This window comes from Lissotriton vulgaris, chromosome 7, assembly GCF_964263255.1.
Source record: "Lissotriton vulgaris chromosome 7, aLisVul1.2, whole genome shotgun sequence".
Taxonomy (NCBI): Eukaryota; Metazoa; Chordata; class Amphibia; order Caudata; family Salamandridae; genus Lissotriton; species Lissotriton vulgaris.
The window spans coordinates 454647638-454668301 of NC_141695.1; the positions used below are offsets into that span (position 1 = coordinate 454647638).

Below are 20664 nucleotides of genomic sequence, written 5' to 3' on the forward strand. Positions count from 1 at the left end.
TCGATTTGCTGCAATTAAAAAACAGGCAACATGAAACATTATTTTTGGTGAACCAAGTTGTTTTAGGTACACTAATGCCGGTCTAACTTGTAAAAATCCTGCCTCTCGGAGGATTGGCAACAAATATTTCCTCCTACACTCAATAAAATGTTCACAGAACATCAGGAAATGTAGGGTATTTTGAGGTGAGAAATTGTCGCAAGAGCAAGGGGCTGCTTTTTCAGGGGAGCACCATTTATGATATACACCCAGCGTATAATGAATTAGGTTGAGCTGGAATCTGGTCAAAAGAAACCGATGATAGGGTTTATTTACTGTGACCAGATACGGTTCCGGCCCTGTGCAGGTGACCAGTGCATAATTTTCTCTTACCCTGATTTTTCCCATCTCTATCCCTTCCCGCTCTAAGGAGAAAAGATCCAAGAGGGCTTTCTTCGTTAAGTTGATATCTTTTTTAGTTATAGTTTCTGGGGATGTAAATAAACCAATGCGCCCTATTCTCTGGAATCCAGTTCTTATATATGCCAACCAGGGGATTTTATGTGCATTATCCAGTGTCTGACAGTCCTTAATTATTGAATGATTTAGAGGGATCTCATCAACTATTCAATATCCTTGACCCAAAGCTTGACTGTTTACCCAGCCCTAGACCAAAATGTACCAGACATTAAGGTGCGTGAACCCAACAGTCTAGAGCCTAAGGCGAATGTGGGAAGTAGTCAGACAGAATCTAGGGGCATGTTCATAATCCTATCCTGGAATATAGCGGGTCTCGTTGCCAATCTAGATATTCCTGATTGGTGCACATTTGTAGATCTACACGGGATCTGCCTATTCCAGGAAACATGGGCGCTCACCCCTCCACATAGAATGGGCTATGTCACCTTCTTTGAGCCTGCGGTAAAAGGCCCGAAAGGAAGACCCTCGGGCGGGTTGTGTATATGGGTAGGTGCCCATCTCGGACTCACGTTGAAAAGAATCGATACTAATGGTCCAGATTTGACGTGTATCTTATTGACACACCAAAAAACACAAAATATGGCACTCATAAACATATACTCAAGGCCAGTAAGACCAGGGGGAACATCCCATACCCTAGACTGCCTAACCACTCTTTTGCACTCACTTCAGGGTGATGTCGTTTTGCTGATCGGAGGTGATTTTAACTGCCACTTTGAACCACTGAAAGGTGTCCCTCCGATTTCAACTGAAGAAGACGAAATGTGGTAAGTTCCACCCCCCAATGTTCACCCAGTGAAGCATTGGTCAGCTTTAGCCCTCCAGCTGACCTCCCTTACTTATTTGTTTTACATTAGAGCATGTAATGGGCAACTACAGGGAGACATTCCAGGACAGCCAACCTATAGAGGTATGGGGCATGCTTCGGTAATAGATTATTTTATGGTGAGTCTGACAATGTGGCCCAGAATTCTGGACTTTGGCATAACCACCCGAACTGAAAGTGATCACAACCCTCTGACTATTGAGATGGACTTTCAGTTGACCAATGAGGAAAGCGTTCAGAAATCCACTTTAAGTAGTAAATTGAGAATAACACAAGGGGGAAGAAGATTCCGATGGGCAGCTGTAAAGGAATCCACTGAAAATACGGCCAAAATGTACCAGAGTATAATCCCCCTCCTTGAAAGGGAAAATTCTTGTATTACTTATTCGTCGGAGACTGGTCTGGGCGACCTCTTTAGTATACATACTGATTTGGTCTCCACTTTAGAGGACACCTTCTTTAAAACAGGCCCCATCAAGCCAAAACCACGAGGTGATGGAAACCTCTGGTTTAACAAGGGTTGCAGGGACGCGAAGAGTGCATTGCTATTAGCACTGAAGCTAGGTAATAAGCCATGTGTCACTAAAGCCAGACAGGCATATAGGAATATAATTAAAAATGCTAAATCAGAGGGGGAAGCAGACCGACGGTCTGCTATTAGTACTGCATTGGTGGCAAAGGATTCAAGGTTCTTCTGGAATCTTGTCCATACTGGGAACCCGGAGGGCAGGACTACGATTAAACCAAATATTTCGGAAGAAGCTTGGCCTTCTTACTTTAAAGAGCTCTACTCTGCCCCCTCTGCATTAACATGTGAGACCCCATCATGCCATCTGGCCCAGGATCCTATGTGGGTTATACCACCTTTCACACAGACTGAAGTCCAAATGGCTGTACTTGGTCTTCAACCAAACAAAGCCCCAGGATTGGATAAGATCCCTGGCGATCTTTTCAGAGAGGAACCAACAGTATGGGTCCCATACCTCCTAGTATTGTCTAATGCGATACTGCAGGGGTTACCGCTCCGATGCACCTGGTCGGGCGCGGAGATAATCCCTATTTATAAGAAGGGCTCTCCGCTTGAACCCTCAAATTATAGGCCAATTAGTCTCATCGATGTGAGGCAGAATATTTATGCCAGGCTTCTTTTACAACGTTTACAGGACTGGACTGGGGACAATAACATCTTGACTCCGCTCCAGGCGGGTTTCAGGGCTAAAACATAAACTTTCGACCAACTATTCTGCCTGCAGGTCCTTTATTGGAAGCACGTGGTACTGGAAGGGGGTAGCTTATATCTCACCTTCGTGGACTTAAAATCTGCATTCGATATGGTGGACCGGAAGCAGCTATGGGCATCTTACTATCTATGGGGGTTCCGCCATATCTATGGTATCAATTCAAACTCCTCCACGAAGGCACATATGCCAGGGTTCGCTTTGGCAAGCAAGGCCAATTAACTGGGCCATTTCCAACAGAGAAGGGTGTCAGGCAGGGCTGTGTGCTGGCCCCAGCCCTTTTTTCCCTCTTTCTCAATGGGCTCATAGAAGACCTCCTTGCCATCGATGACATCGACCCTCTCAAATTGGCTTCCCAAAGATTTCCAGCCCTAATGTTCGCAGACGACACCCTGCTACTATCTAAATCGCCAATGGGCATGCAGCGGGTGTTGAATCAGTTTTCCAACTTCTGCAACAAAAGAAACCTGGTGGCTAACATCAATAAGACCAAGTGCATGGTCTTTAATGCCAGTACCATCAACTGCCCCCATCCGACGATGGAAGGCAGATCTCTGGAAAGGGTTCCAACTTTTGATTATCTGGGCCTATCTTTGAATGATAGAATGGGATGGGGCCCACAAATGGCCAAAGCCAACTTAAAACTGGCACAGGCAGCAGGGGGAATCCTAAAAGTGGAAAAAAATTGTACGCTCAAAATAGTAAGCACACCTCTCGAAATATTTAGAGTCCAAGCAAGGTCAGCATCCCTCTATGGGGCGGAACTTTGTGGGCATACACCCGCAAACGACCTATTTATAACAGAAAATATTTTCATCAGACAATTATTGACCCTGCCAAGAAGTACTCCGCTAGTCCCGCTCAGATTGGACTTGAACATCTGTCCTATCACAGACGCTATTGCTTTACGGCCACTCCTTTACTGGAGGAGACTGTGGTGTACCCCTGAGCTGGTGAGCTACAAGGAGGAACTAAAGGCGGTATTGTCCATACTAGGTGCCGGTAGGATTCCTTGGTTATCCTTTGTAAGGCGAACACTTATCTCGATTGGGCTCGAGACTCTCTGGTCAAACCCTGGGGTCTCCTGCCATTTCCAAAATAACCTTGTCTAGCATTGTGAAGGACTTTAATCTAAGGAATGTATTACGGCTATCTAAAAGTTCAAGCCTAACTGATATTTTTCTGTATTGTAAGTCTAACTATAGCTTTGAGCAGGTGATTGATACTATCCAACCTATCTTGGCAAAGAAGCTTTACTTACAATTCAGATATGGCACTCTGCCTTTGTATTCAACGATTGACAGGTGGTCGGGGGCCCAGCGTGCCCCTGCCCAGGATACAAAATAGAGGACGAAACCCCTGTACATGTTGTCCTCTTCTGCCCGACATATGGTACCATCAGGAAGAAGTGGATAATCCAGTTGTGTATCAACCTGGGCATCAGAAATTACCTTCAGTTTTTTAGGATCTTGAAAACTGACACCAATCCCTTGACAGTGTTTGCAGTTGCAAAGTTCCTTTTTTTAATGTGGTCAACTCGGAGGAACTTGATTAGTTAATATTGCATTAAGTATTACCCGAAAAAGAGCGAGTGGGTGAGTGTACCAATTATTTATGTACTACATTTTTAACCCTCAATTTTTTAACATATTTTTTTTTTAATTTTCAGGAAAAGCAAAATTAAGCAATTTTAATGTTTACTTCTGATGGTTCCATGAGATGGATTACTCGAATGAATTGTTTTTATAGTTAAAATACTGTCTGGAAACTGTATATTTTTTATGTGCTTTTATAGTAATTCAAACCGCAATAAAGCTTTTGAACCTGAACCTGATAAAGCCAGGCTTGAATACTATAAAATTAGGAGTTTCAAAACAAAAACTAGGTTATGTAAATGAATCAATTTGGCAAGTCTAAAAATCATTAAGTGGTTAAAGATCTGTAATTATGGATTGTTTACAACAACGTTTTACAACATGCCCACGTTTACAGGCAGAAAAAAATCTCATTAGTGTTAAAGTGGAGGAAAAGTTCTGGACCAGCAGAGCAACAGGTTTACTGCAGGGCGGGCCACTTGCCGCATTGTGTACAGTTGACTTTAAACATGGGAATTCTATAGCTAACATGCACTGCCGCATCCATTTTGCAACAATATCCCCATAACTGTGTTTCTGGGTTTCAAGAATGGAATAAACAAGGACGTGTTCGGATCTGGGCATCTCTCTGGCACCTTCTGCTCCTCTTGGCTGACAAGATACAGAAAGCTGATGACTTTGGTATTGCTCAAGAATAGGAAGGGCCCCTGTGATTTATCTGGGATGGAGCATGCCATATTACAGGTTTGAAAGCAATGAAAACCTTTGGATATAGGGGTCTAAGATAAGGCCGGCCTTTGAGGCTTTACAGTACTTTGAAAATACCAGTTAAGATGCTGCTCTCAGCATTGAAATTTACCAGAGAGCAGTTGCATGGTTTGACTGAAAGAATATGGGTAGAGGAAGAGGTATCTGCTGCCCATTGATCCAAGGTGATACCTCAAACTCTATTGAAAACTGGAGGCTTCTGCATGTTATGGAACAATAGCTAATAAAAGTCATATACAGCCAGGTGCAAAAAGCTTAAGGCATACCTACCTCTAAAAGATCTTTATTCTGAAATTATCATGGAATCAGCGCATGAGTGACAGCGCCGATCCTGATCACCTCGACCCTGCATTTACCACCCCTGGATACACCTTTCCACCTTCACTAACGGGATTGTTAGTGCTCACAGGCTCATGTCCTGATGATGATCTCACTAATCTGAGATCGAAACGCCATCGACCTTCCCAACAAAAAACTCCAGTATTTCCCTCATTAAACTGTCGAGTTTTTGAAACCAAGATTGTGGTACAAATGCGATGCAATTTTTATATGTCACCCACACATCTTCACTTCACGCACTTTTTTAATACTCCTGTGAGCACAAAATACCACGAAGAAAGTATATGACTAGTTAATTTATGGAGATAATACATTTGTTGTCATAATCATCCCTATCCTTGTGTCCGTGCTAATTAAGCAATGCAGTCCTCCTTGGACCCCTTATAAAAGTGTTTACATTGATTCACTCATTCCTTTTGAATTACTCAGCCCAGACTGCCAGAGGACCACCCAGGCCTCTGCTTAGACCACTGTTTTTACTAAAAGTTTTGTAATTCACCCCTGGTCTTACTACGGGGTCGACCTTGTTTCTTCAAACATTGGGTATATGAAGCACTTAGTGCAATGAAAGTGACTGGGCACTGTAACCCAGGAGCGCTGGGGAAAAGGCTCATCTATAAGGATGGGGCAAATGCTGCTTCATACTGAAGTGAAAGGGTAAAGGTACCTTCAAGGGGTTATATTTACAATATTGGGATACCCAATATTGTAAGTATAATCCCGTGAAGGCACTTTTACCCTTTCACTTCCTTTGCCCGAGCCCTCAAGGGTATATTGGGTTGCTCACTTCTTGCTTCATACTGAAGGCAGAGTTCAGTGGTAAGTCTGGCGATTGAGGCTATCAATCCATGTTACTTGCAATGAATGATATGATTGGTAAAAGGAGTTAAAACATACATCACAATATGAAGATTAATGTGCTGATAGCTGATGCAAAGATGGTCGGAGATTGATATATGCCAATTCCTTTTTTTTTTTTTTTTACAGAAGTGAAGGACCTTGAGGCAAAGCTTCGCTTGTGGAAGATAATAGCCATCACTTTGTCCCTACTAATTATTTCTGTTATCATACTTGCAGTTGCCATCTTCTTTACACAATGTAAGTGCCTTTAATATGTGCATATCTAAATACAAAAACAAAAATGCTGAAGGATGATGCTGAAATCCTCATTGCAATATGTAACAGAGTTTTGATTCCTAAGAAAATCTCACACGTTGCAACCTCTTTTCAGGAAAATATATATTTCTTAACATTTCCATACATAGGGGCAAGAATGGCCAACTGGTGTTTCATGAAGTATAATAGACATTTGGTGTGTAAGCATGTAATACCTATGGTTGACCTAGTCTTTTCTTGGTCAATGGCTCAAGAGTAGAATTAGCTAGGCTACCTTCTAACCTCATCATTATGACCATCCTCATCGGCTGGAACATTTGACCTGGACCATAACTGGGAAAAACGGAACACAAATACACATTCCTTTGTCTCTCTGCACCAGCATCACACCTACATAATAAAGTGTCACTTGATAGTCCAAATGAGGACCAAACCATAATAGAAGGAACTTTGGTTTAGGTCATTTAAGGAAGCGATGCTCACTGTCACCATATACTTGTCAATTCACATCCATATTTTTTTCTTACAGGTAAAAAAGGGATCGACAATGCAGAAGTACAGACGTTGAAGCCGAATATCAGTGTGAACAATGGTAATTGATTGTGTGTACTACAAACCCTACTACCACTTATACTCCTACTAATAGGAATAAAGCAAATTAAAGTGTATTTTAATAGCGTACTCCTAACCAAACTGCTCATGGTAACCAAGCTGTAATTTATTCAGATAAGGTTTTAGATTTAGTTGTCTCACCAGACTATTGTTGTTAAAAATATATATACAAAATATAGATACATATGGGCATTTTGATTTAAAGGCTTCCTCAATTGACCTGTTAAACTGTGATTCACAATTTGGTTCCGCCCACCACAGCATATAACATGTAGACCTAGTTCAGCCATTGGCTCCCCTTACTCTGAGTGACAGCATTTTTCCCTTGCACATGTGCACATTCTCATTTTCAATAGTGGATTCAGTTCCGGGTAGGTTGGCAAGCATGCTCCTTTCATTGTATTGCATTACTTAATGTATTGACTCCAATAGTCCTACAAAAATAAAAAAAAAAGCAGCTCAATCCTGCGGTTCATAGAAGAATAACTGCCTCTCGTTTCATTTCACTTCCTTCAGCATTTTCTCTTCCACAACCTGCACCAGGTGCTCCTGCTGCTCGTGAAGGCATCGCTCATCAGTGAGGGAGAAACTTCGAATTACATTTCATTGCTAGGGTGGCCACCTGTTCTTTATTTTGGCCAAACGTTTGTAGTCCGATAACTGCTGCTGTTACGGACGCATTGTTTAGTGATGAAGAAAGAGGCATCACAGGTATCCAAGGTAAACTTCTTAATTTCCTCATGTAGGTACGTTGGTGAGTCACCAGCAGCTCATTCTCCTTCCGCCATAATCAACCTTCCTTCACCAAACCCTCCTCGAGCATGAAACACACGAACCTGTGTTCCATGCTCGACAACCTACACGGCTCAAGAAGGTGGAATACCACATAACTTTTCCCTTTAAGGAAAAAATACTTACTATAACTAAACAACAACAAATACAACAAAAGAAAGACACATGTGTACATATATATATATATATATATATATATATGAAGAAAAATGTTACTAGCATTGAACAAAACGAGCTGCAAGCCCATGCTAAATAAAAAGACTAATCACAAAAGATAATAAAGTATTACTATACAAAAGAAACACCATAACTCATACAAGTGAAAACCTGAGGAAAAAATAGAAGAAATACAAAAACAGTATTTTCAGAAAAATTGTAACAAATTAATGTATATCTCCGGAACCGCAAAGGTACCATTCTTGTCCTGGCTCTGCATCTCTCCTCTCATCCATCACTCTCTCAGTACCAAGATCACTCCAAACGCCCCCATCGTGATTGTCCACAAGCACTCTGCTCAATCTACTGGCATTCCGCGATTGGCCTCCCCCAATTTGTACACAGTTTCCATTCACCTTCATAACCCTCACACGTGGTACAAACTTGCATTACCCTTTCCTCATGTGAACAGGTTTCTTGATGCACACAAGATCCCCGACATTTACTTCAAATCTTCTGACCCTTTTCTCAGCACCAAATGTTGTTTTTGTTTGATTTGAGCCAGCTCTACATGCTCACGCACAGTGCCATCCGACTATTTCCCTAATTTGACCCACTTATTCATCCAATAAGGACAAAAACTTGTGGTGGCTCGACAGCATCGTAACAACTCGAACGGTGACACACCATTAGAGTCATGACGCTTTGTGCGTTAGAACCACAACATGGTTCTCACGGAATTAGTCACAACGGATTTATTCTTGACTTTTCACTGTATGCACTCCCCCAACACTCGATTCATCCTCTCCACAAGACTGTAAGTTTGGGGATGATACAGCAAGCTTTTTAGATGTATCATCCCACTGGATTTAACCTCCACTTCACTAGAGTCAAACTGGGTAATATTGTCCGCGACCAGCATAGCTGGAAACCCTTCTTTTAGAAAAACATCTTCCAAAAATTCAACAACTGTTCCATCAGTGACCTCCCTCACAAACCTGATCTTTCTGTGTAATAGTCCATCATGACTAATGCAAATTTTGATGAAGGTGTTAATTCATGAAAAGGTCCTTCAATGTCTATTCCAACTTTCTCCCATGGTTCAGCAGGCAGTTCAAGGGGGCACATAGGTGGGGTGTGCATTTTGATAGTCTTATCACTGCCAGCACATATCACACACTCTTTAACCACTTCATCAATTTCCCTGTCCATTGCAGGCCACCAACAGGACAGTCTCACCCGTTTCTTTGTCCTTGTTGCCCCAAGGTGATCTTCATGGGCATGAACTATGATTTTATTTCTCAACACTACTGGCAGAACCAACTTGTCCGCCCTCATCAACATTCCATCCTCAACAGACAAGTCATCTGCTACCTTCACAAATGTTTTGAAATGGTAATCAAGATTTTCTTTCACACGGCCACCCTTATTCCACATATTTCATAACTAACTTGATGGAAGTCACTTCCTCCAAGGCCTTTCCTCACTCCTTTTCAGAATGGCACACAACTCCGGTGGATCAATTGCTGCAACTAAACAATCAATCTTATCATCATCTGTTGCCTCACTTTCATCCTCTGCTGGTCTCCACTGGGTATGGGTTCCCAAGCAGTAAGGCCAAACCCTGCCTTAATTAGTGTCAAAAAAGAATGCCAGTACTGCCAAATGATTCTTGGAGCTTAGTACATACTGTACATATGAATCAAACAATATATAAAGGAAGATTCAAATCATAGAATTAATCACTTTGAATTTGCATTTTATTTACACTTTTTCTTTTTAACTTATACTTTTTTTACCATTTCAAAGATTTTTACAAAACATTGTAGTGAAACATATTACAAAAAACGAACATCAAGGTACTTTTCTCATCAAAATCTCATTCATACGCATTCATACAACTAGACATTTCATTCGTACTCAAAAACATTCGAATCTTACCGGTTGTGTTGTTCTCAACCACTGTGGATTGGATTCTGTTTGTTAGACATCAGTGAATTTGTTGTATACTATGGTCGCCATCTTTGTCTAGTCATTTGTTTGGATTCACATGTGTGTACTAGACACTTGTTGTACTACCTCATGAAGCAAGGTGGTCATCCTATTGGTTTTGCTGATTGTGTGTCATATTGAATCTGATGCAAATGGAGTGTGATTCCTTCATGGGGACTTTTGAAAACAGGAAATAATAGCTCCACAGAGCAACACATCCCTGAGCTTGAGGCGGGACACAGCCAGAACACTCTGCGAACGAAAGGTATGATCCACAAAAAACACCGCCACTGATGTCTGTGTTTCTAACAAACAAACTCTGAATCGTCCTCTCTTGGTTCCCCCAGGCGCTCTGCGAATCGTCAATTCAAACAAACGGAATCCAATACACAGTGGTTGAGAACAACACAACCGGTAAGATTCGAAACTCCTTAAACGCCATAGGTATGGCCCTTCACAGCAAAAAACAGGTCACTTACCATGCGTTGTTTTAGAATTAAAGAGAAAGATCATCATCTTTAAGTGAGTATACTTAAAATGTGTGTGTGAGAGTGAGTGTTGCCATTCTTTGAGTCATTTTTTGAGCGATTTCAATAGCGTGCACATTTGTTATATAGGTGGTTCCGCTCCGCGGACAGTGACAAACTTATGAGGTACATCCTACTGACAATTAGAGAGGTAAGAAGCAGAGAAGTGGGTGTTGAGCCAAAAGCAGCTTTCACCTTGTTGAGATCACGCATTAATAGAGGTTTCCCTTGTTTTTCATTCACAGTCTATGGTCCTGACGAGAACTCCATATTTAAGGAGTTTGAAACGCGTAGACCTCCTCAGATAACGTTCTCACGTTGAAACCATAAGAAAATTGAACAACTCTTTGACTAGAGGGATTTACTTTCACAAATGAGATTCTATGGTTTCCGAGTCATAAAGTGTATATAAATTGTAAAAAGTATATGTTGTCTTAGACTGTTAGTTGAATGAATGTTTTTGAGTACGAATGAAATGTCTAGTTGTATGAATGCGTAGGAATGAGATTTTGATGAGAAAAGTACCTTAATGTTAGATTTTTGTAATATGTTTCACTACAATGTTTTGTAAAAATCTTTGAAATGGTAAAAAAAAGTATAAGTTAAAAAGAAAAAGTGTAAATAAAATGCAAATTCAAAGTGATTAATTCTATGATTTGAATCTTCCTTACATATTGTTTGATTCATATGTGCAGTATCTACTAAGCTCCAAGAATCATTTGGCAGTACTGGCATTCTTTTTTGACACTCACTTTCATCCTCAACACACTCAGAATTACCTGACAAATAGTCTGCACATCCATTTCTACTACTCGGGATGTACTCTGGCATAAAAGCACATTGGAGAAGCTTAGATGACAGCTGTGCTATGCGTGGAGTAAACCTCTAGCATTCCTTCCATTTAAAATGTAAATCAAAGGTTTGTGATCAGTTTGCATTCTGAACTTCCTTCCCCACACGTAATTCCGGAACTTCATAACTGTCCAACAACAGGCTAAGAGCTCTTTCTTAACTGAGTACTGTTTTTCAGATGATGTTAAGGCATGTGATGCATAACCAATAGTTTTGATCTCACCACCTTCCTCTTGACTAAGTACACCCCCACACCTGTGTTGCTCGCATACATGGTCAAAATGCATTGCAGAGCAGGATAATAATGTTTTAGGATTTTGGGTGAAAAAAGTTGGGCTGTCACCCAATCGAAAATGTCCTGACACTCTGCATCCCACACAAAAGCTACCCCCTGCATAAGTAAGGATGATAATGGTCTCAACCTTGCAGAAAAATGTTGGATTCACCTGGAATAAAATTCACATAGCCCCAAGAACGACTTCAGACCAGGCTTATCTTCAGGTGGCTTTGTCTGATTAGTACTGTCAACCAGACTAGACTTCAGGGTAACTCTTTCTCTGCTCATAGAATGTCCAAGATATTCAACCTTAGAAGTTAGGAGAACACATGTATCTCTTCTCAGTACTACTCCTTTCTTTTGGAATCTGTCTAACACTTCTTCTAGAACCTTATCATGTGTCTGCCTATCTGGTGCAAAGATTAACACATGGTCTTGAAATACAGATAACCCATTGATCCCCTTCAGTATATTCGCCATGGTATGTTGAAAAACTGAGGCAACTGATGCTAGTGCAAAAGGCATGCAGCAATACTGAAAGGTACCAAATGGGGACACAAACGCTGTTAAATGTCTTGATTCTGGCTCCAATTCAATTTGATGATAGGACGTGCTAGATCGAGCTTGGTAAAGACTCTGGCCCCATTCAAACTAGCGAGTAGTTCATTCAAGGAGGTAGAATACTACACATTATTTGTAATGTTACCCCTGCATGACTGTTAAATGATGACAGCTAATCAGATGGTGGAATATTTCCACGTCATTACCATGTGCCCTGCACTCCGGTACACTGTAAGATGATCTAAGATTGGTTATTCTCGCAGTGCTCAGCCAATTGTGGAGCTCACCTTACAGTATGCACTGTCATTTGTTGTACCAGTTACACTGAGGAAGTGATTTATCCCAAGCCTGCCACTACACTGACGCCGGCAATATATCTCACTAGGACCCGAGTGTCAGTTAGGCCCTATGTAAAGTACACTTCATCAAGCGCTGCTGTTAATTTTAGCAGGAACACTGTATTATTTGCAGGCATCAAGGACATCAAGCCATATTTTAGGTGAATGGGATTACTTGTATGTTCTTGAGAAAATATATATTGCAAAAGGGGTGAAAGTCGTATGATAAAAATAGATGTTGCTGTCTCTACTGATAACTACATTTGATATCCGGACAGAATGTGGCTAGCTATTCTGTCCCATTTGCTCACCTGTTATGTAAGGAGGTGGTGAGGAGGGGTGAAATGGCACAGCACAGCCATTACACTTTTTAACTAGAGAGATCGTCTGAAGTCAAGTATTTTCTTGTATCAGAAGGTGTATGTGTGTCATTCCTCTCTGAGACTATTTTATGCAGAAATTCTCCTTAAATGCATTCATCACCTTAAACATTCATCATACAAAGTTCAAATTTTTTGCAGCAATGTGTGTTGCTTTAGGCTGCACTCGAATAAGAACACCAGCGAGCAAAACTAATATCCTGCAGACACAAGAATTTGCTAATACGTTACAATGCTATAGATTTGTGTCCTACATAGCTTGTCGTCATATAACGCAGCAAGAAAACTGCTCCAATTACGAGAACAGGAAGTCAAAGCAGTACCATATTCACTTCAGGAAATATGAAAAGGCACCTACCAGAAGAAAATGAATATAAGCATAACATAAAGTAACATTGATTTCAGATAAGAAACAAACTATGGGGGTCTACCTTGAGCCATGTATAGCCAAACTCATGAATATAATATGAACATACAGGTTAATCTTGTAATGGTAGCTCTGCTTGCATTTTGGGCAACTTTCAGTGTGGAGGAACCAGTAACATTGTAATTTAATTATCCTAAAGTTGCAGGGGGCTGCCAACTGGAGGTAACCACCTACCACCCATATAATGTGCAATTATCTGTTGAAATCAAGACTAAATCAAAGGTAGAAATATAATCAAACAATCAATCAATCATTTGCAAAGTGTGACAAAACAAAATGTGAGATTCTCGCGGTGCTGAAGATGTTGGCTGCTGTGTGGTGGGTTGTTCATTTCAACATCCATGTCTTGAGTTGAGTTCTCTCCTGAATTGTTCGAACAAGACAGTGCGGTCCTGCGGGGAAGGTTGTTCCATTGCCTGGCCACCAGGTGTTAGAACAAGCTTCCTCTCCTGTTGATTAGGCAGATCCATGGGGTGTCTGCGAGGGAGAGGGAAGCAGATCGCAGGTGTCTGATCGGTTGGTGGAATGTTAGGTGTTTGTTGATGTAAACTTATCCTTCATTGTTCAAGGCTTTGTAAGGGTGGGTCACCATCTTGAACTGGCAATGCTTCTGGGTCGGGAGCCAGTGTGATTCCTTGAGTTGGGATGTGATGTGGGTCCTTCTTGGGTGGTCAAGGATAAGTCTTGCAGCTGGGTTTTGTATAGTCTGGAGTCTCTTCAGGAGGTGTGCAGAGTTCCTACGTAGAGTATATTTCCGTAATCCAGTCTGCTGGTGATGAGGGCCTGCATGATGGACCTTATAGTGTTGACTGGGAGCAACCTGAAGATCTTGCAGAGCATATAAAGGGGGTGGAAGCAGGCAGATGACTTGCTTCTTCATAGTTAGCATACTGACCAGGATGAAACCAAGGATGCGGCACGGTCTGTTGGGGCAGGATGTGGGCTGAGTTTCTTGGCCCACCTTGCATCGTTCCAGGCTGAGGTGTTGTTCTTAAAGATGAAGACTTCCGTCTTATCTGTATTGAGTTTGAGGCAGTTGTCCTTCATTCAGTCAGCAACAATCTTTGGACAATGAGAGGATGAGCTGGGTGTCATTGTTGTAGGAGATGATGTTGAGTCAGTGTGATCTGACAGTCTTAGCCAGGGGGGGTCATGTACATTTTGTTGAGGCTGGGGCTGAGGGTCAATCTTTGGGGGGCTCCGTAGATTATCTGCTTGGGCTCTGAGGTGAACGGTGGGAGACGGATCCACTGAGTTCTACCTGTGTGGTATGAGGTTATCAATTTGAGGGTGTTCCCCTGGATCCCGAAATATTGGAGTCTGTTGATCAGGATGTGATGGGACACTGTGTCAAATGCGACTGACAGGTCCAAGAGGATGAGGACTGCTATTTCTCTGTGGTCGAGCAGGGACCTGATGTTAAAAGTGGCTGAAATAAGGTCTGTCTCTGTGCTGTGGTTGACTCGAAATCCGAATTGGCAGGGGTCAAGGAAGTTGTGGTATTCTAGAAGTTGGGTCTACTGCTGGTTGATTGCTTTCTTGAGGACCTTTAATTGATAGGTGAGCGCAGATATGGGCTAGTAGCTCTTCAGTTTGGCTGGGTCAGCAGATGGTTTTTTTCAGGAGGGGCTTCACTTCAGCATGTTTCCAGTCCTCAGGGAAGGAGGCTGAGTTGATGGAGGTGCTCAGGACTTTCCTGAGCTCGTCGACCAATGTCTTGCTACTGAGGTTGAAGACGTGGTGGGGGCAGGGGTTCATGGGTGCTATTAGTGCATGGCATGGAGTTCATGAAGGAGATAGTGTCTTGAGTCGTGAGGAGGTCCCAGTGAGTGAGCAGGTGTTCTGGGTTAGTGTTCGTGGGTGTGAGCTGGTTGATACTATCGGTGGCGGAGAGGTTGGCATTAAAAGTTTTTGCAGATGGCTGAGATCATGCCATGGAAGAAGTCAGCAAGGTTGTCGCTCAGTTCCTAGGTGGTAGCGGGATTGGAGAACTCCTTCATGATGGCAAAGAGCTCCTTGCTGTAGATTGTGCTGCCTTCAATGTAGTCTGCTAGGGCGTTCTTCTTAGTTTCTTTTAGGGGTGGTGGTACTGGTTCAGTGCTGCTCTGAAGGTGGTGCGGTCTTCCATCTTTTGCTGATGTGCCACTTCCTTTTTCGTTGAAGGCAGTGTCACTTAGTAGATTGCAGTTCTTCGGTGAACCAGCTGGTTTGTTTAGTTGGTCCTTGAGCTTGGCTATCTTGTTGGGAGCTATAGCTTTGGCACATTCTGTGATCAACTGGGCAAAGTTTTTTAATACTTGTTCTGGGTCATGTGTAGAGTCTGGTTGGTGGAAGCAGATAACATTGGTCCACTGGTCTTCTGATATCTTTTTCCCGTCCCTGCGCGTGGATCCAGGGGGGATCGACATTAGAGTTGGTGAGTCCTGAGATGGTGAAGTGGAAGTTGTAGTGGTCAGAATTGTGTGGCGTAGTTGTAATTGACTCTAGTTTACATATAGGCCTCCTCTTATTATCATATCCCCTCCTATAACCTTGACTCTGTCCTCATCTTTGTAATTTGACCCTCTGACAAAGTACATAGGTGACAATGGAAATGATCATATTTACTATATGTAAAAACTAGGTATTGACCGGTTCATGAAATCCCAACGTTACACATTTTTTTAAATCTATGCAAGCTCTGTAAAGTGCAAAGCTGGCAAACTTATAATAAAAAAGTGCCAGTTTTTGGTTCTTTTCCCTACATCAGGAAGCTGTTCCTGTTACAGGAAAGGGCCAGCAGTAAGGGCAGTTTAATTTTGATCTGCAATAAGCCACATCCACAGGAAAGTCATTAGTTCTATCCTCCGCTCTTGCGCTTGCCAACCCTGATTAGACGAGGTGCAGCTCACCTGCTCACCTTTTCCTGCTGTATCGCCTGCCCATGGACATTGAGGGGCAGATTTACGAGCCCCTTGCGCCACTTTTTTTGCTCATTTTTATTAACATGGGAAATATGATGCAAGTGTGGCGCAAGAGGCTTGTAAATCTATCCCTGTGGTGAGAGGGCAGTGGCAGGGCCCATTGCTGCTGTTGTGTGGCGCCAGCGTGCACTTGTATTTTAACTGCTCATCGGCATTATTTTAATATTTTTAATTCGTGCTTGTGCTGGGCTGACGGCGGGATAGCGATTTAGGCTTCCCGTCTAAGTGACCCGTTAGTGCATTACCTGTTAGACCTACCTGTCTAAGGCCGCACACCGAGGGGCTGATCTTGTCATCCTTCCTTCCCGCCCTGGTCCGATGCGGTGGCTAGCACCGTTGTGCGGAGGACGTGGAAGGTAGAGACAGCCACTTCCGGTGCGCGAGAGGTCGGTTAGCGGTCTAGTGTTCCTGAGGTAGACGGGCTGCGGGATACTTAAGGCACTGGAGACCCGCCCGCGATGTGGTGAGAGGGCAGTGGCAGGGCCCATTGCTGCTGTTGTGTGGCGCCAGCGTGCCCCTGTAATTTAACTGCTCATCAGCATTATTTTAATATTTTTAATTTGTGCTTGTGCTGGGCTGACGGCGGGATAGCGATTTAGGCTTCCCGTCTAGGTGACCCGTTAACGCATTACCTGTTAGACCTACCTGTCTAAGGCCGCACACCGGGGGGCTGATCTTGTCATCCTTCCTTCCCGCCCCGGTCCGACACGGTGGCTAGCACCGTTGTGCGGAGGGCGTGGAAGGTAGAGACAGCCACTTCCGGTGCGCGGGAGGCCAGTGAGCGGTCTAGTGTTCCTGAGGCAGACAGGCTGCGGGATACTTAAGGCGGATGCCTACCCGGCCGCGCAGCGGGCGTGCCAGCGGCGTGTCATAGGCCCGACAAAGGCAAGCCCGTCTGCGCCCATCCGTGGCCGGATGGGGGCAGGGGCCACAACCCCTTACCAAAATGGGGCATTAATACGGTGGAGTGCGCATCAACTCCGCGCCCTTTGTCCCAACACCGCTAAGGCTTGCCTTTATAGCTTGAAGGCTGAAGGGGGTAGTAGCTGCAAAGAGTGCCAGTACAATTGACGCATTAGAGACACACAGAAGGCTGAGAATATTAGGCTCATATGCGGGTTATTGAATGTCAGATCCATGCGTAAGCATAAGCTGGATATATATGATCTGCTCACTGATCTGAAATTTAATCTCCTGTTCCTCACCAAAACATGGCTAGATCCCAACTCAAAGCCAGATGTAATTGCTTCCCTCCCGGGAGGATATACCATGGTGAGGTTAGATAGAGCCTCGGGTAGAGGTGGTGGAATAGCGATAATATCTAAGCTACCGCTATGCTGTCAACTGGAACCCCTCACTACTGTTGATAGTGAGACAGGAGCCTTTTCCATAAAGGTTAATGCAGTTAATACGGTGAATGGCTTCCTGGTCTATCGCTCTCCGCGCCCATCACTCGTTTTACTACCAGCTTGATGGAAGGCATGACGGAAGCGGCCCTACGTAGGGATACGTTTTTGAAATTGGGCGACCTCAATATTCATTTTGGATGATTCACTGGATAAGGGTGCCACTGACTTCTACCAGGAACTTCATTCTCTCCAACTCAAACTTAGATCTCAGGCCCCCACCCATCAAAAGGGCCACCTATTGGACCCCATTTTTGCCAATTGGGAGGAAATCGAAGTAAATACCCCTCTACCAATTCACTGGTCCGATCACTTTCTAGTGCCTTTTGTTATAAGTGTTCCGGCAGGCAACACCCAAGAGCGGGCCAATCCGAAATACCCCAGTCGTAAATGGGCGGCTTTTTCTAAAGCCAAGTTTGATTCTGCCCTGGTCAAAGGTGGTAGACCAGGAGGTCAGGATGCTGATTACTCAACCGAAAGACTGGAAGGTCGCATTAATGATGCCTTGGACGATATAGCTCCTCTGTGTCTAAAGAATCCCTGTAGTAGACCCAGAAATCGGCCTCCTAGTTTAGCGATGAGCTCCGCCGAGCAAAGGCGGAGTGTAAACAACTCGAAAGGCAGTGGAGGGTTGCCTTTCTTGATCAGGCTAAACAGGAGTATAGAGCTAAACGAAGAGCTTATCATAGATTAATCAGGCGTTCCAAGGCTACTTATTTTGCAGGCAGAATAGGGGAAGCTGAAAACTCCACGAAGGAGCTATTCAAGATTTATAAAGAAATTTCTCTCTGTGGATCATCTGTTGACCCGTCTAGTGTCTCAGAAGAATCATGTAACCGTATTGCTGCTTTCTTCTTAGAAAAAGTGGCTGCCATATACTCCGCTTTTTCGGGAGGAGACAGAAGGGGATCGGATTTCAGAGAGACTGAACAGGATGCTGTGGGTGAAAATAGGTTGGAGAACTTTTTTACTCCACCCCCAGAAGACCTGCGGCAGATATGCTGCTCCATCAAGTCAGGATCCACCCGCGACCCGGCCTCGCCGAAGCTGCTCGGGGGGAGTATTGAGATCCTGGAGCCCTACATTAGGGATGTTCTATAAAGATGGAAGCAAGCAGTGGTACTTCTGCTCCAAAAAAAGCCAAATTTAAGTTGGGAAAGGTTGGACAATATCTGCCCTATCTCACTCTTACCCTACCTGGCCAAAGTGGCAGAGAAGGTGGCCAATCTTCAGCTGATGGCTTATGTGGAGGAGGCCAGTCTGCTCCATCCAACTCAGTTTGGCTTTCGTTCACGCCACTCCACTGAGTCAACGCTGCTTATGGCCACTGAGACCATCAGGCAAGGGGTAGATGAGGGAGAGGGGCAGACGATGGCCCTCATCATACTCGACCTGAGCACAGCGTTCGACACTGTAGCACATTTCAACTTGCTACAGTGTCTGAACAAGGGCGGAGTCACAGGGGCAGCGCTGAAGTGGATCCAATCCTTTCTGTCCAATAGGGGCTTTCAGGTTAGACGGGGGAATATTACTCTCGTATGATCAATTTGGATCAAGGGGTGCCACAGGACTCTGCCCTGAGCCCAACCCTGTTTAATCTGTATGTGTCCCCAGTAGCAAATATTGTGGAGAGCCATGGCATGCAAATTGTGTCATACGCCGATGAAACACAGCTGGTCATCTCGCTGTCACGGGCGCCCGATATTGCGGCATCTAGCTTCAGTGCCTGCATGCAGGAGCTTGCCTCCTGGATGTCTAACAACTGCCTGAAGCTGAATGGTGCCAAAACTGAGGTGCTCGTGGTGGGGGGTGGCCCGTCTGTGTGGTCCTCGGCATAGTGGCCAGCATGCCTTGGCACCACTCCTGTGCCTTGTCAGCAGGCCACAAACCTCGGAGTGATGTTTGACTCTGACCTGTCATTCACTCCCCAGATTGGTCGTGTGGTTAGGGTGTGTTTGGCATCCTTAAGGGCCTGCGGAAGATCTTGGACTTGCTCCCCGTTGGTGCTAGGCGGACGCTGGTGCACGCCCTTGTAACCTCGCGATAAGATTACGCCAACCTTCTCTATCTGGGGACGGTCAGAAGTCTGAATCGCCTTCAGGTGCTACAGAACGCCGCAGCCTGGCTGGTGCTGAGGCTCCCTAGAGGAGCAGCCTCTAAAGCTGCCTTGGAGGCTCTCCACTGGCTCCCAGTCAGGGAAAGGATCGCCTTTAAGGCGTTATGCACGTGTCATCGCATCATTGGGGGAAAGGCGCCCAGTCCCTTACTGAGCCTTATCACACCTTACAGACCTAAGAGGATGCTTAGATCCACTGGTACTGGCTTGGTAGCTATCCCCAAAATTAACAAAGCGTGCATGGGGGGTAGATCCTTCAGGCAACTTGCAGCCAAGAGTTGGAACATGTTCCCGTTAGAGTTGCATCTGGAACCTTCAGAGGTTAAGTTCCGAAGAGCTCTCAAAACCCACTTGTTCCGTTCAATACTTGTGTAGCTGAATCTAGTTTAGGCCTCCTCATTGTCTCTCACCATAGCGCGCATAACCAGGCGCTTTAGAAATTTCCATAATAATAATAACTGTGTGTTACAGTGGCGTAGCAAGGCAGGAAAGTGGGGGTAGGGGAGGGCACAGGTTTTGGGGGCGGCAGTCTCCTCCCATGCTTGCTTGTCATCTAGGGGCAGCAATCCCCCCCACCCCCTGCACAAAGCGCCCATCGCAGGTGGCAATCATTGGCCGAATCTCACCAGCACCCCCGCACTTCAATGGTGCTACGGGGCGGCACTGGCGCCCATAGAGTTAGCTACACCACTGTGTGTGTTGGCAAATTAGGGTGGCCTTCTGTCCATTAGTCACACTGACTGTCATGTTTGATAATTTCAGTGCGTCTTAATTTTCTGACTAACAGTTCTTCATCTTTTTGGTACTTGCATACCTTAGGCCCCCAGAATGCAAAGTTAAATGAGGTTACTTTAAAAGCTAGAACTGTCTCAGTGCCCTGGATCATATGACACAGTCAGATAAATTTGTTCCAGGGCAAAATGT

The 20664-nt window shown here is 44.2% G+C and overlaps 1 protein-coding gene across 2 annotated transcripts in view; it reads left to right on the forward strand.

The window, feature by feature from the left end:
- LOC147701848 (CD209 antigen-like protein C) overlaps window positions 1–20664 on the forward strand; it is a 473405-nt gene that overhangs the window by 317575 nt on the left and 135166 nt on the right. Inside the window, exons 3-4 of one of the 2 annotated variants that reach the window (XM_086930481.1) lie at window positions 6211–6323; window positions 6871–6933. In XM_086930481.1, the coding sequence (XP_086786607.1) occupies window positions 6211–6323; window positions 6871–6933 (176 nt within the window). The remainder of the gene's footprint in view (window positions 1–6210; window positions 6324–6870; window positions 6934–20664) is intronic. The other variant, XM_086930482.1, reaches the window with a different exon arrangement.